The sequence below is a fragment of the Jaminaea rosea genome (genome assembly GCF_003144245.1).
Source record: "Jaminaea rosea strain MCA 5214 unplaced genomic scaffold BDZ90scaffold_5, whole genome shotgun sequence".
Lineage (NCBI taxonomy): Eukaryota > Fungi > Basidiomycota > Exobasidiomycetes > Microstromatales > Jaminaea > Jaminaea rosea.
The window spans coordinates 728,018-743,546 of NW_020289979.1; the positions used below are offsets into that span (position 1 = coordinate 728,018).

The 15,529-nt window shown below is 60.1% G+C and overlaps 6 protein-coding genes across 6 annotated transcripts; 2 read left to right on the plus strand and 4 right to left on the minus strand.

Annotated features, from left to right (window-relative positions):
• Nucleotides 1-89: 89 nt before the first annotated feature.
• On the minus strand, nucleotides 90-1,671 carry BDZ90DRAFT_231907 (mitochondrial carrier; the record flags this gene model as incomplete). The annotated part of the gene is made up of 4 exons (XM_025506048.1): nucleotides 90-1,062; nucleotides 1,130-1,173; nucleotides 1,249-1,285; nucleotides 1,538-1,671. Coding segments are annotated over 4 exons (992 nt in total), but the record flags the coding sequence as incomplete, so codon positions are not given.
• A 719-nt stretch (nucleotides 1,672-2,390) lies between these two features.
• On the minus strand, nucleotides 2,391-2,999 carry BDZ90DRAFT_207188 (lysozyme-like protein; the record flags this gene model as incomplete). The annotated part of the gene is made up of 1 exon (XM_025503977.1): nucleotides 2,391-2,999. A coding segment is annotated over one exon (609 nt), but the record flags the coding sequence as incomplete, so codon positions are not given.
• A 2,228-nt stretch (nucleotides 3,000-5,227) lies between these two features.
• On the plus strand, nucleotides 5,228-7,383 carry BDZ90DRAFT_163861 (Rho GTPase activation protein). Its single transcript, XM_025503631.1, has 2 exons — nucleotides 5,228-5,699; nucleotides 5,784-7,383. Exons 1-2 carry the CDS (start codon nucleotides 5,576-5,578, stop codon nucleotides 7,283-7,285), a joined length of 1,626 nt encoding a protein of 541 aa, XP_025362762.1. The 5' UTR covers nucleotides 5,228-5,575; the 3' UTR covers nucleotides 7,286-7,383.
• Nucleotides 7,384-7,909, plus strand: BDZ90DRAFT_163832 (hypothetical protein). Its single transcript, XM_025503630.1, has one exon. It carries the CDS (start codon nucleotides 7,482-7,484, stop codon nucleotides 7,848-7,850), a length of 369 nt encoding a protein of 122 aa, XP_025362763.1. The 5' UTR covers nucleotides 7,384-7,481; the 3' UTR covers nucleotides 7,851-7,909.
• Nucleotides 7,848-12,746, minus strand: BDZ90DRAFT_231910 (hypothetical protein). The gene has a single exon (XM_025506049.1). It carries the CDS (start codon nucleotides 12,429-12,431, stop codon nucleotides 7,968-7,970), a length of 4,464 nt encoding a protein of 1,487 aa, XP_025362764.1. The 5' UTR covers nucleotides 12,432-12,746; the 3' UTR covers nucleotides 7,848-7,967.
• A 217-nt stretch (nucleotides 12,747-12,963) lies between these two features.
• On the minus strand, nucleotides 12,964-15,471 carry BDZ90DRAFT_231911 (alcohol oxidase). The gene has a single exon (XM_025506050.1). The coding sequence runs from the start codon at nucleotides 15,024-15,026 to the stop codon at nucleotides 13,146-13,148; it is 1,881 nt and encodes a 626-aa protein (XP_025362765.1). The 5' UTR covers nucleotides 15,027-15,471; the 3' UTR covers nucleotides 12,964-13,145.
• Between the last annotated feature and the right edge of the window lie 58 nt (nucleotides 15,472-15,529).

The following is a 15,529-nucleotide window of genomic DNA, read 5'->3' on the forward strand; positions in this document are numbered from 1 at the left end:
GCGACGCGGCCCCGCGTCGCTCAGTCGGACTGGCCGGGAGGTTGCTCGCGTGGCATAGCGCGTCTCACACCATCACGACGGAAGCGTATGGGGGACATGAGGATGTCCATTGTCACGGAGGAAACCATACCTTCGCCCAACGAACAATCCCATCTTCTACGCATCGAATCATAACAGTCTACTACTCTTCTCCTCCTCGTCGGAGTCCATCGCTCATCCGCATCATTTTGCTAGCGTCGCCCTCGCGGCGACACCCCTCCGCCTACCGTGCATGCGCTGCGGCGCCTACTTCTGCACCTTGGCAATGTCGATCGCACCTGTAGCGCCCAGGGCCGACTTGATTGAACCATATAGGCCGAATTGACCAGCGGTAAGCGTACCAATCATGAAGAAACGGGCCCCGAGACCGCCGAAGAGACCACGGACACCAAGCTCCTTGCTCATGTTGATCAGACGGCTGGTGGTGCCCTCACCGGGGGCGGCCTTGGTCTTGTTGATCTTGGACAGGAGCGTGTCAGCGGGCTGAGAGATGAAGGCAGCAGCAAGACCGGCAATGACACCTCCGCCGAGGTTGAGCGAGGTGATGGTACCGGGGGCGAGCTGGTCCTTGGTCTTGCCGGTCATCTTGACAAGGTTCTCAAAGGCGACCTCGAAGACGGCAAACTTGGCCATGGTGTAGGGGATCTGCTTGAAGAGGATGGGACCGAAACCAGAGTAGAAGCCCTTGAAGCCCTCTTCCTTCGCGATGCGGGCGAAACCACCGAAGAGACCGTTGGCGAAGGTGGGCTCAGATACAAGACGGATACGGGTAGCCTCGAGGGGGCAGAGGGCGATGTCGGCGAAGAACTCGGCGATGGCAGAGGCACCGAGGTAGACGGAGGTACGGTTCTGCTGGGCAGTCTCGTAGCCGACTTGGTCGATGATCGTCTTCTTCCAAAATTCATAACCACCGAACTTGAGAGCTCCCTGGAGGAAGTAGCCGCCGATGGTGGGGCCGAGACCAGTGAGGAGAGCTCCACCGCCCTCCTTGGCCACGACTTGGCGGAACCCGGCGATCATACCCTGCGAGGGCGAGAAAGGCGTCAGCGAGTCAGCGCGAGAGAGTGGAAAGGAGCGTCAGCGTGCTCACCCTGTTGTAGACCTCAGGCTGCAGCTGGATACGAGTCTTGACGACTGGCGACGGAGACGGAGGCGAGAAGAGTCAGCGAGCTGCACGCAGGGCAGAGAGAGGCTGCATTGCGAGCTCACCATCGACGGGGGTCATGGCACCGTGGGTGATGGCGCACTGCGACGAGAGAGAGAGGTGGAGGGGAGGCGTGAAAATATGTTCAGCGTTCTGTATGCTGCTGTGGTGGAGTAACAAGATCTTCTCAACGGCACGGCCGGCAACCTTCGCAGAGAGCGAGGCTGAACAGTGCATGACTGAGCAAGCTGGAGCCTGACATGATGCCAGCGAACTTGTGGCCCTTTCCACCCCTCCCTCTTCCACTCCCTCGACCTGGCTCTCTCACATTGCTCTCTCACAGCGAATACTCACCCCGAGAGCACCAGCAAGGGCGAACCTCGAGTAGAGGTCGATACCAGTAGGGTTGGCCTTGGTCTCCAGCGGGGCCTGGATAGGGTACTGAGCCGAAGCTCCCTTGACGGGCGAGAACATGAGGGCGGACATTCTGCTTGTTCTGGCTGTGTTGGGTTTTTGTTGAGTGGTGCTAATGAGAAGGGAGGGAGAAGTTGTTGGAAATGGCCGCACTGTCCCTTGACCAGGGCGGGCAGCCAAGGCGGGCGGGCTGCGCGAAACTGGAGTTTCGGCCTGAGCCGGGGCGCAAGGGAGCCTGAACGCTCCTGGGACGAAAACTTGGCTGGCAAGGGGGGGCGGGCGAGCGGCGTCTGGACGACCGAGGTCGACGGAGAGACGCAATAGCACGCGGCGTCGAGGGGGAGTGTTGGGAGTCAACTGGGATCGCACACGCTGGTCCACGTTCGCCACCACCACGAGATCAGCTCAACGATGCCCTCGCTGCGGCTCAATAGTCAACACTGCCATAGACACTCGTGGCGCTCTCGTGTCTCGCATCACTCGCTGCGTGATTGTGGGTGCATCACTTGCCGCAGAGCCGCCTGGGCTCCGTGGCACAAAGAACGTGAATTGGTGTTCGTGAGAGGAATAGCGCGACGCCGCGACTACGAGATCAGCTGGTGACAAACAAGAGCGAAAGAGCCGGCCTTCGCCTGAGGCAGCTGAGAGCGGAGACGAAGAGTAGAGTGCTACACAAATAGAGATGCTAGATGCGCAATACGCGCTCACAGAGCGGTATCGCTGGGTTCGTAAAGGAGTCTGTTGTTCTTCTCGAGGCCGTGGGAGCGCAGTCGAATCGACGCGGCTTCTAACCACAGGCGGCGAGGTTGTTGAACGACTTGAACTGAGACGAGCTTCCGTCCTTGCCCTGGCAGTAGCCGTTGAAGAGCGCGTCGAGGTAGTCCAAGTTTTGCTGCGCGGCGCAGCCGTACTGCTTCATTGCCATGGTGCTCGAGTAGGAGAGCTTGCCGGGCTGCCAGCCGTTGTAAGAGCCGGTAGCCTTGAGCACGTCACCGCCGAAGCTGTCCAACTGGGACTTGAAGTACTTGGCGCCGGTCATGACATTGGTGTAGGGGTCCTTGCAGTTGCCTGATGAGGGGCACTTTTCCGGTGTGATCTGCATGAGGCCAATCTCTCCGTTGGGGCCCGTCTGGCCAGCCTGGCACGTCGACTCTTGCAGCGCAAAGCTCATGAGAAGCACGACGGGAACGCCAGTCGCCTTGGCTGCGGACTCAAAGGCCGACTTGTACTGGGCGCAAGGCTTGAAAACGCTAGACGAGGCCGCCTCCTCAGATGAGATCATCTTCAGGTCGCTCATCGCGACCTTGGGCGGGTTCCAGACGGAGTTGGGGTTGTTCTTGCTGACGCCGCAGGTGAGGAACCAGTTCTGGCCGTTGGGCTTGCTGCCGTCCGCGCCCGAAGAGCTGCAGGCGCCGGCGAATTTGAGGGATCCCATCTTGCCTGCGGAGCCGCCCGTGGCAGAGAAGGTCTTGCTGCCAGACGACGAAGATGATGAGCTGCTGTCATCGTCGTTGCTGCTCTTGGACTCGGACTGGTGGGACTGAGGCTGCTTGTTCTGGCTGGAAGCCTTGCTGTTGGTGCTCTGCTTGTTGCTGGACGACTTGACGGCCTGGGTGTCTGCCACCTTGGTCGTGTTGACGTCCTTGAGCGCCGCCTGCGATGTCTTTGCCTTGCAGCGCTTCTTGTTGGCACGCTTGTGAGCTCGGGAGGCAATGCCGGCTTGGATCTGACGGCGGCTGAGAGCAGCGGCAGTCTCTTCGTCGTCGAAGCTTTCGGGGTGGTCTCGGGCGTACTGCTCCGCGAGAAGAGCGCGCTTCTCGGCGCTGACTTGTTGGTGGCCACGGGTGACCATCAGGAGGCGATCAACGCCGCTGATGTCTTGGCTAGAAGCCGTGGCGAGGCTGGCGGCCAGGAGGGCCGAAGCGGTGAGGGCAATGGGGTTGAACTTCATTGTCGAAATGAGGTTGGAACAGGGGAGGTGTGCGCGTGTGTGTGTGTGGGTTGTGAGTGCGAGAATGAATGCAGTGAGGACAGCTTGATGCTATGCGATGAGGAGAATCTGGTGCGGTAAAGTGGGGCGGGCGTCCGTCAAGGAGCTCGTAAGGGTGTAGATGGGATGGTGGTGCGTGGATCGGGAGGATAAGGGTAGGGAAGGAAAACAAAGAAGACGGGAGGAAATGATCATGGGCCCAGCTCCAATCTCCTTTATGTCGCTCGCGGCTCGATAGTGGCGGCGTTACAAGGGACCGCGGGGGCGCACACCCAGGGGCTTGACGGACGACAGGATGGCAATGCTCCTTGTCCTCGCGAGCCTCCTCTCATCCCTTTCCCTTCCTGATTGTCCGTCCGGAGTCTGAGTGGCCAGTGGCCGCCGCCTCTCTGTAGCAGGCTTGTTGCCCTCGCCTGCGCGTTCCCCCGTGCAGCTCAACGCACACTGCACACGCCCACGCAGATTGCCCGCAGACCTTGGCGCGTTGCCCAGTCGTTCCGCTTCCCCGCTGCGTCCGCGCTCCCAGACCAGATGCCAGGTCCTCCTCTCCCCTCGCTCTCCTCTCTCCTGAACCTGCGCTGGGGCCGCCTCCTGGACGAACAAGCCCCGTCACGTCGCGGATCTTACACGGCGCCGCGACAACGATGACCACGACGAGAGTCAGTTGTCGAACCATGGCACAGCGCTTGTCACGAGTTGGAGCGGGCGTCGTTGGCGCTCAACAGGAGGTCCAGGGGCCGGTGATCTTGATCGGAGACGACTCGAGTCGCTGCGTTGGCTGCCTGGCTGCCTCTAACTCGCCAATCATCTGTGCGCTGTGCGATGTGCTTGCTTGCTTGCTGCTGCTTGGTCTTGCTTGTGCGCCTGCACGCACAAAGGATCTGCCAAGCGATGGCCAAACTTCTCAAACCTCAAATGAGAGACGACGAGACTGTCGCATCCCAGTCGGCCGCCCGTGCATTGAACGATCACAGAATAGAGACCACGCGAGCGACGTCGAAGAAAGCGCGAAGCATGAAAGCCGACCAGACGACCCGCTTTCATGCGGGCTCAGGAATCTCACGTCGGTCACGGTGAAGAGACGGTGGGCGGTAATGGTTGGTGAGCTGTAGCGGCGTGGTGTCTATTTGCTACTCGTGAAATTTGGTCTCGGCCGCGAGCAGAGGTAGAGTGTTTCACCTATCTTAGTAAGATCTTGAAGGAGATGGGTGCTTGGTGAGTGTGAGCTCGAGCAAGGTGAACACCACGACTGCTGTTGCCGCCGCTGACAAGCTGTCAAGGCAAGTGCCATTCGTCCACCTCTGTTCCCGCTTCGATGTTGACATTTCAGCCCTTGTCTTCCTCTTGAAACATCATCGTCTTTGTGATTTGATCCACTGTGCCTGTGGTGATTGACGTGCAGCAGTTGGTGCCGCCGCCCGCGCCTGGCTCTGGACTGGCTCTCAGGTTCTGGCCCCGCGGCAGCCTTCCTGGATCTATTCGCTAGACTTAGACAGACGGTACCGTCCGATGACGATCTGGACCCTTTGCAACATCATCTACTCGTCCTCGCTACACTATCTCTTTCAACATCCTCTCGACTTTTTTTTTTTCCTCGTTCCTCGTTGCCATTACTAGTCCTCCCTTTGCGGCCTCGCAACCCTCTTCATCTCGCTCATCTTCCGCTCTAGGACGACGCCCGCTCGCCGCCGCCCGCCCTTGCGCAATCGCGAATTGAACGCATCGATTGCTCTCCATTTCGCCTGCGACGACGAACGGGGTGGTGGTCCCCGCTTCACTCGCTCGCTCGACGACCCACGCACGCACCCACGCAAGCACGCCCTTTCCGTGCATCTCTGTCCTGCTCGTCAACATCGTCATCATCACCACCACCATCATCATCATCTCGCCTCTCCCCAGTAGACATCAGCGCCCCTAGTTAACCTCACTGCTCTTAGTGGGGTGGCGCCGATGACAGAGGAACGCGAGATCACAAAGGGTCTCCGATCATGGGTCAGTGTATGCGCAGGCATCCATCCGTATCTTGGGATCCGCTGATCAGTTGCTCCTTGCCCCGACGCTACCAGTGGTCTGCGTTTACCAAGGTCAAGCTACAGAACAAAGACAAGAAAGGTCAGTCGCAGCGGCGGCGGCAACGTCGCTCCTCCATCGCGCTCACACCTCATTCTCGTCATCACCACCCACGCACTCTCGCAGCAGCCCAAGATGATAACAAAGTCTTCGGTGTACCATTGCGCAAATCGCTCAAATATGCAAGCGTCGCCATCTCCATGGCAGGCGATGATGGCAAGCAGTATGTCTGGGGCTACGTTCCGGTTATCGTCGCCAAAGTGGGCCTCTACCTCAAGGAGAATGCAGTCGAGACGGAGGGCGTCTTTCGTATTGCTGGCTCGCAGAAGAGGATGAGGGAGTTGCAGGAGACTTTCGACTCGCCCCCCAAATACGGTCGCGATGTCCAATGGCCAAAGTACAGCATTCACGATGCTGCTAGCGTATTGCGACGCTACCTCAACCAGATGCCGGAGCCTATCATTCCGTTGCACCTATACAACGAGTTCCGCAACATCATGATCAAGGAGCCATTCGATGTCAACGCTGCTATCAAGACGTATCGTCTCCTCATCACCTCGTCTCCACCCGCCAACCAATACCTCCTCCTCTACGTCCTCGACCTCCTTGCCGTCTTTGCACGGGCGGCAGACAAGAATCTCATGCCCGCTAGCAACTTGGCCGTCATCTTTCAGCCTGGCATGTTCTCCCACCCTACTCACCTCAGCTCGGCGGACGAGCACAAGATCGCAGTGCAGGTGCTGGAGTTCCTCATCGAGCATCAGGACCACTTCGTCCTCGGCCTCTCCCCTCCACCGCCAGCCAATGTCAGCCCGGCAGACTTGACTGCCGTAAGCCAGCCAGTACCAGACTCCGAAGTCTACTTTGAGCCATCGGACTCGGATGAAGACTTGGGCGAGCTGGAGGCGCATGAGGGTGGGGGAGCTAAGCTGGCCAGGTCAGGATCAGCACGAGCATCAGCGAAGGCTGGCTCTTCGAAGCAAAGTCGCCGCCTCTCAGCTGGCGCAATGGGGGGCGCAGCAGGCCGGAAGCTGTTTGGTAGGAGGTCAGGCAAGGGCGCCGTTCCAGAAGGAGGCGCAGAGATGCAGCTCTCGACCTCCGTGGGGTCCAATGCGTCGGCCAAGGCGGAGAATCTGCGCGTGGACAACCAAGTGCTCGGACAACAGCGAGGCACAAGTCCGATACCCAGTGGAAGCAGTGCGACGAGTCATGGCGGCGCCGCCCGTAGCAGCAGTCCGACTACAACGCCCACCAACGCAGCGAAGGTGAAGAGAAGCAGAACAACGCCTACAAGGCGCGCCGTCTCTGGTGCAGGTGTCGATGCGAAGGAGAAGGGCAAAGGCGACTCACTCGAGCCGGCTGAGGCGGACGCTGATACTCCTAGAAGGCTGAGCGGTGATGCGACGCCAAAGACGAACGCACAGGTAGCAGGCAGCGCCCCAGCTCAGACTGAGGCTGCGCCGCTTTCAGCGTCTTCGTCCAGTGATCCGCCGCCAGTAGATAAGGAGGCCGAGGGCCCACCTGCAGAATCTGAAGAGGCAGCACCGTCTGCCGCTCCCCAATCAGCTGAGGCCAGTACGACAGACTCCGCAGAGCAAGGAGCAGCGCCAAAGCCTGCAGAAGGCTAGATACCCTTGCGCCTTCCTATTTCCTATCCTTCATTCGGCTTCCACCAAGGTCGGACCCGCAGCGCAAAGAGACCTCCCAACGCTTCGCTCAGATCAAGATACCCTCTCGCCCCTTTTCCCCCGTATCTGGCCTCTTCATGGCTCTCGCCCTGCCCCGATACACGGTTCTCCCACCCCTTGGGGACACGGACAAAGAATGACTCGTCACCATACCTCTTCTTCCTCCGGACACTTCCTGGCCAACCCTTTGCCCTGCTACTCCCTTGCCCCATCAACTTCGACTTCTCTGCTTCCACCCGCCATAAACGAGGCTTTCACCACACTCCTTCTTGCATGTGGACAGTACCTTTTCCTCTTCCATTCAGCGTCGCTCCTTCGCAGCCTTGCTCGCATGCGCACACTCCCTCTCTTTCTGTCTGTTTCCTCCTTCCAATCGTTTGCTCTCCCCTTTTGGTCTGCCCTTGTTGCTCTATTACTCTTTCATCTTCCTTGCTGGCGCCCCTTCGTCGAGGGCTTGAAATGCACCCTCTGTCATGGTCTCGTGCGAGCGTGTGCGAGTCGATGAGCGAAAACGAGTAAGTGCATTGGATGATTGGGTTGAACAGATGAGGTGAGATGAAGATGGAGACGACAAGTGAGGATGAGAGCGAGTGGAAAACGCTACGAGAGGATGGAGGAACGTCTACACAGCAGCCTCTTCTTGTCTATGGCCGTCGACAGGCACCTTCTCCCAACCTCTATACCCTCTCCAAGCCCGCCTTCCCTCCCCAGCAAGGAACACGTGTCGGCACACATCCGCCGCCGTAGGACGGTCATGCGGCTGCAGCTCGAGGCAACGCTCTATGAGGTCCATGGCGTCCTCGAGACGTCCACCCCCATCCACCTGGCCCGCATAGTCGTCGCGACGTTGGCTAATCTCCTCTTGCGAGGGCGAGCGAGGAGAAGAAGGTCGATCATGGTGGTGCTTGGGCTCGCCTTCGCTGTCCACTACCTCGCTAGCATCCCCTTGCAAATCGTGCTCCTCAGCGGGCTGCGCTTCTGTCGGCGACAACTCAGCACTACACCTCTCCAGCAGCGCCTGCCTCGCCCGACTGCCCGCCTCGAGACCATGCATCGCCTCTTCTCCATTCCAGAATGGCGCGTCGCCTACCAAGCACACATAGCTCACCACTCCGAGAGCCCAGACATCCTGCTCCTTACCCCCGTACTTGTCACCCCTCAGAATCTCCGCAGCGGCATAATCCAGCGTACCCGAGAAGGTATCAAAGGATCGCCCCGCCTTGACATGAGCCGCACTGCCAAAGTCTATCAGCTGCGCATGCCCCGCTCCGTCCAAGATGACATTCTCGTCCTTGATGTCTCGGTGCACAATGTTGTGCTGGTGGAGGAAACGGACTCCGTCTGCTACCTGGCCGAGAATGCAGCGTGCTTCGCTTGTGGCTAGGCCAAAGGGATGCGACTCGATGTAGTCGAAAAGGTCGGTGCCGTGCCCGAAGCGAGGCATGACGAGGTAGTAGAACGACTCATCTTCAAAGAAGTCGAGCATGGTGCAAAGGCCCGGATGGGTGGAGACTCGAGGTGTGTAGCCAGCGGGAAGTGGAGGATGCGCCGACAGCAAAGAGGGTGAAGGGGCGTGATGGCTGGCAGCTGCGGCTCGATTGGGGGAGATGGACCGACGTCGTTGCGGTGGCGCACCTCCGGCTTCCTCTATGTGAGGGGAGAGTGACGTACTCCTTGGAGGAATTGGCGTGGGCGGCGTGACCAGCGCATCCTCCTCCTTGTCATCACCAGTAGGCGTACCCGCGGTCCACAAATATTCCGGACTCCATGGCTCGGGTCCCTCCAGCGGCGCCGTGAAGGGTAGTCGTCTCAATTGATCCATCACGTGGATCTCCACAGGGATTGGGCCCAAGATTCTATGCCTCCTCCAGCAGTCTGCCAAGATACGGCTCTTGATGATGTACTTGACCACAAACTCAGGCCCAACGGGCGCCTGCCCATCAGCAGGGTCTCGCAATCTGATTAACTTGACAAGACCGTACGCCCCGCGCCCGACGTCCCGCACGATGACAAAGTCGTCTATGCTGCGCTTGCGACCGTTAGGGGCGGCAAGGTAGCCGTACATTGATTGGACCTGCTGAAGGAGGACTGGGTCGCCTGATGAGGGGACGGCCGAGGTGAAGGGAGCGCCTGCCGATGTCGGCGAGGACAAATGCTGCTGCGCCGAAGCGGCAGCGTTTGCGGCAGCTTCTTGACGCGCGAGGGCTCTTTGAAAAGAGGTATTGAGGGCGCCCGGGCTGCGCGCACCACCACCGCCATCGTCGTCGTCGTCGTCGCCGTAGTTGGAGCCGGGTGGGGTACCTCTGCGGCTGGGTGGCATCGAGATGGCAGCACGGAGAGCCTCCATTCTTCCCTCCTCAGACGAGTCGGACGAGTTGCCGCTGTCGCTGCGTGGGCGTCGTGCACCTCTCGTGCTCGCGCCATCGTCGTCTTCGTCCGAGTCTGAATCGACGTCGACCAGCCCTTCCATCGCTCCGAGCACGGACGTCATCGATGAGTTCACGCCGGACTGGCCCAAGGCATCGAGGGTAAGCGAAGGTCTGCGTTCACCTGTCGAGCCTCCCGTTGACGCAGTAGCTTGTGCCGCTGCGGCCGCTGCCGCTGCCGTAGTCGAGGCTCGGTGTTGCGCTGCGAACCCGGCTAAGCTCCTTCCCGTCGCCGTACGAGACCGGGGCAACTGCTGGCCAGGCTCGACCCCTTGGCTGGCAAGGAAGCGTGCCCACTCTTCCGTTGTTGGCGTGCGCAGGACGTGCGTGACAATGCCTCCTAGGTGCATTCCGCTGACCCCTCCACCGCTCCCGCCAGGTCCAGAAATCCCTGCCGCTGGTACCGCTGCAGATCGGGGAGGAGAAAGCGTCGTGGAGCTGGACATGGTCGTCGCGCGGAGCATTTGTGGCCGGGAAGAGCTGCTTGAGCTGCCAGATGGGGAAGATGGCTCGAAGACACCGCCGCCGCCGCCGCTGGCTGCCCTGCTCTCGCCTCTCGGGCTGGTTGGCGTCAGAGCCGGGACTGCGATCGGGTTGATGAAAGGGCGGGAATGCTGTCGTGACATCCGAGGTGAGGGGCCAGCGCTCGAAGGCTGTGAGGGAGAGGCGGTCAGCCTGACCTCGTCCGCTGCGGCGGCTGCGGAGGTGGCCGCTGCTACCAAGGCTGGATCGGCACCGTCTGCCATAGCGGCGGAGGGGAGGGCAACGATTGAGGTACGCGCAGTGTCCGCGCTAGTGATAGCGCTGCCCAAGCTGAGCATTGACCATGGAGCATCGGGTGATGCCTGAGCGATAGGGGAGAGGGGACGCTCTGGTACCTCTTCGCGACTGGTGGCTCGGGACGAAATACCGGTGCTGCTCGAAGTTGACGAAGTTCTTGGGCCCCCCACTGAAGCAGCAGCTGCTCGCATACCCTCTGATCGTCTAGCTTCGAGAACGCTGAAAGGGGCGTTGTCAAGCAGAGCCAGACTCGGATGCCTTGCTCTAGCTCGTGCAGCTTTACGTCCTCCTTCTTGGCCTGCGCCGTAAAAGGATGTCGAGGCGGTCGTAGTGCTTCGTCCTGCGGCCGCCCCCACTGTTGACGTCTGCTGAGCTAGGGCAGACCTTGAGCGTAGAAAGCCGGCCGTGTGCCTCCTCGCGGTGGGAACACTTGACTCGGCAGTTGTGTTGGAAGCGGACATGCCAGCAGTCGATGATGTGGCGGGAAAGTAGCCAAATTGCGCATCCCACCGAGATCCTCCCAACGGGCTGCCAAGACGATGAGGCGGAGGATCTTGATTGTGGTTGCCACTGCCCTGAAGCAAGTCGCGGAGATTGGGCGACATACGAGGGCTGAGCGGGCCAAGGCGAGGAGAGTTGTGCCGGCTGTGGGAGGGCGAGGATCCGGCTGCAAAAGTAGGTCGCATACGTGGCGACATGGCGCGAGGGCTGCTCGGAGTTGGAGGCATTGCTTTTGGTGGAGACAAGGTCTGAGATGTCTGTAAGGATGGTGCAGATGAGATCGAAGGCGATGGTGTCCGTCGTTGAGTCTTTTGAGGGGCGAGCTCTATCTGGGTGACCGTCGAATCCGGTGACGGGGACGACGAAGAGGGCACGGACGAGACAATCCCCAACGCTGATTTTGAGGCTGGCGGTTCATCCTCAATGGGAACATCGCTAGCAAGGTTTGAGATTTTGCTCGCTCGCTTCTTGAGCCGATCTCCTTGGCCCTGGTGCTGATCGCTGCCGTCGTAGCCCCGTCCAATGCTCTTGACTCTACCCAAACCAGGACTCGAAAAGCCGCTGCTGCGTCGAAGGAGCTCTGCGTAATCACTGCCACGCATCGAGGATGGCGTTGTACCCGGCTCGAAGCCATGCTCTGAGCTACCTCTGCGCTGATCATCCTCTAGCTTGCGTGATGAACCAACGCCCATCGGTGGTGATGAGCTCGGTATGCTGTGGCTTCCAGTCGAACTGCGATTTGACAGTGAGCGCAACGAGGTGGCAGCGGCAGAGTAGGACGAGTGAGAGCCAATCGTCGAGGCCCGCGAGAGGGATCCTTGCCTGCGATGAACCTCGGCCAAATTGGATGCGCTACTGCCACTACCGCTGCCACTGCTTCCTTCTGCGCTCTCTTCAGAGTCATCTGCCAGCGATGAGAAGCCAAATGGCGAAGAGGCAGCTCGCCCAGCTCCCTCATTGTCGTAGTCAAAGCTACGCCCTCTTCCAATGACGGAAATCCCACCGCTCCTCCAGCTGCCTGAGCGCGTCACGCCATCATCGCCTACTTTCTTAGAATGCGACGACGAGCCTGACTCTGCGCTCTCAATGTCATTGCGAGGAAACTGGTAGGGCGAGTTGTAGAGGCTCTTGGTCGAGCGGACTGAGGGAGAGGCTGGGCCGATGAGGGTTGAGGAGCCAACAGGCGATGGGATGCCCTGCCCATCTATGGGAGTGCGAGGAGAGCTGGGTCGTAGCGCTCCTTCATCCTCCTGTGATTCGCGTCGAAGGTAGGACGCCTTCTGGTGGTGATGATGATGGTGTTGGTCATCCTGTTGTTGCCGCTGGGATGATGTACGCGTCTCGAGTGCCAAGAGGGGCCTGATCTGCTCCAGAGGCATGGTGGCGATGGCGTGAGCAGCCCTCGAGAGAGGCTGATGCGCAGCCTACGTGCTGTTTCAGAGGAGCGAATGATTGGGGATGATGGAGAGGCGAGCGGACGTGCGTGCGTGCGGGCGTGCTGAGCAAAGTCGAGCAAGAGGTGACCTGTGCGCAAGAGTGCTCGACGGGAGGCAAGCAAGCAGAGCCCCTCGATTGCTCTCCCTCGATCTGTGTGATCGACGATGAAAAGCTTCGGCTGCGGCTGCGGCTGCTCTGCCAAGTGGTGTGATTTGGGTTTGATGGCAAAGGCAGAGGGACGTGCTGATCAAGATCGACGGGCCCTTGGAGCTACCGTCGACTAGCCGCTCGTCGCCTCTTCAAATCACTCCAGCCCGCCCGCCTGCCCGCCTGCCCGCCCGCTACTCGGCCACGGAAGGCCAAGCAAGCCCCCCCAAGGCGAGCCAGGACGGGACGCAGGCCCCTGCTCCGAACGTGCAGGGAGACAAAGGGCAGCAGCGCCAAAGGGCAGCAGCGCGAGCAAAGGTTCTATTTCATCGTCCTCATTACTCTCTGCCTTGCTCATATGTCGAATGCAGTCTGATATTGTCATGTCAATGCTGGTAGCCGATTCTGATGTTGTACAAGTTCCTGTCCCGCGCACACGAGAGTCCACGCACGGCCGAGAGCGCTAGTGCGCTACCATCAAAGCCTGCTCTCGCTCACCTCAAACCATCCTACGCCTTGCGGATCGTCGCCGCCGCCTTCTCAGCCAGACCATACAGCGACGCGCTCAAATGCGCCGTCATCTGCGTGGGGAGCACACTCGCATCGACGATCCACACATTCTCCGTGTCGTAGACCTTGAAGTTCGGGTCCACCACACCGCCCAGCTCGCGGCTCATCATGCTCGCCGTAGCGATCGGGTGGTGAACCGAAGAGAAGCCGTTCCCACCGTTGCCCTTGAGGACGAAGTTCTGCCACTTGGCAAAGTCGCCCTGCTGGTCGTTGTCAGGGATGACGCTGAAGCCAGGCAGGGATTCAGTCTCGCCAAGGCCGTCACGGATCGCAGAGTCCTTGAGCGTCTTGCGGGCTGCGCGCAAGCCGGCAACGGTGAGGGCCATGTCGACGGGGTTAGTGAAGTAGCCGGGGTTGAGCTGCGGGTGTGAGAAGCCCGAGGCGTCGGTGGAGTGGACCGAGCCGCGAGAGAAGGGCATCATCTGCCACAGGTCGACACCCATACCAGACTGCGGGTACCCGTGGTCACCAAAGAGCTCGACAATGCCGACCTTGTCGTCGAAGATGAGCTTGACGGTCAGCTCGTACTGCTTGAGCAGCCCAGCCTTGTTCACAGCCGAGCCTGCGTTGACCTGAGCCTGAGCCCAGCTGTCCATGTTGCTCTCAATCCAGCTGCGTACCTCGGTCGCGTTGCTCATGACCTGGTAGATGTTGGGGAAAGCAATGATGTTGGAAGGACCCTTGCCGCTGGGGTCGTAATGACCTTGCTTGGAGCCGATGCTGTTCATCGTCTGCTCGATGAGACCCTTACCGACGCCCGGCAGGTCAATCTGCTGCTGGACGCCGATCTTCTTGAGGACGTCAGCGTTGCCGATTCCCGAGGCCTCGAGGAAGAGGGGGGTGCGGATGGCACCTGCCGAAACGATGACACCCTTGGAGGCCTTGAAGGTGCGCTGCGGGCCAGACTTGGTCGACTGAGCGACGACGGAGGCAGCCTTGTGCTTGCCGTTGTTGGAAGAGGCCATGTTCATCTTGACTCCACGCCAATTGAGGAGGACGACGAGGTTGGGCCTGATCTTTTCGACGGGGCTGAGGTAGGCCGTAGCTGACGAGACGCGGATCTGATTGCCGGTAGGCTGCATCGAGTTCTGAGAGTACGAGACGACCCCGCTGACGTTGCCTGCTGCGAGGTCGCTGACCTCAGGTACACCCAGAGCGTTGTTGAGAGCCTTGACGTAGGCCTTCTGGTGAGGGCCCTTGTACATGTCCGGAGTGAAAGAGACGGTGACAGGCCCGCCAGTGCCGTGAGCAGAGGAGTCGCCCTGGGCGCCAGCATCCTTCTGCCAGCCCTGAGGAGCATTCCAGTCCTCCGACTTCTTCATGTAGCTCTCGATGTCGGACCAGCTCCAGCCATCGTTGCCCAGCTGCGACAGGCCATCGTACTGTGCTGCGTCACCTCGACCCCAAGCGCCATTGTTGATGGCGGTTGAGCCGCCGAGGGTCTTGCCGCCGCGAATCGTCTTGGTGTTGCCTCCAGCTGCTGGTTGAGGAGTCGTGGCCCATCCCCAGTCGAGCTCGGTGCCGAATGCCTTGCCGTATTGGGTCATGGAGACGACGCGGTCATCGGTGCGGCTGTCGCCTCCGGCCTCAAGACAGAGGACGGTGTTCTTTGGGTCCTCGCTGAGGCGGACAGCGGTGGTGAGGCCGCCGAGTCCACAACCAACGATGACGTGGGTGTAAGACTTGGATGCGGCGTAGTTGACATCGGACGTGACCGAGTTGGATGCGCGTCGCCACAACTCGTCCATGACGGGAGCAGAGAGTGCTGAAGAGAAGAGGGCGGCCGTAGCCGTTGCCGTGATGGCGAGTGCTGAGCGCATGTTGATCAGGAGCCGCGGATGGGAAGACTTGAAGGGCTTGAAGGGGCTTGATCGAGAAAGGAAATGAAGGGGAGAACGACAAATGAGTGGTCTTATAAAACCATGAGATCGAGGTGCGGCTGGTTATTGCGACCTGCGGCTCCTTCGTTCAAAGACGGGCCGCTCTCCACGACGGGACGAGGGGAAGCGGAGACCCGTGGTCTTCTTCACGGGTCTCGCAGCCAGCAAGCGGCCTGATCGTGCGCACGCACGGCTATCTATCGATTGACAGGCCCGAGCCAAGCCAATCTCGCTCTTGGTGGGCGCTGGCGGGGGGCGCATCTGCTGCGAGCCCAGCCCGTCTTGCGGCTGATTGAGGCGTTGGGTGCTGCGACATGCTGCTACGGCGGGGCCTCGACGCCGGGACGACGCCGAATCGCGTTCAAAAATTCACGATCAGCGAGCAGCAAGGGCAGTCCGTGGTCGAAGAAGGGTTCGCCAGTCACAGCGGCGAGGGAACGCAA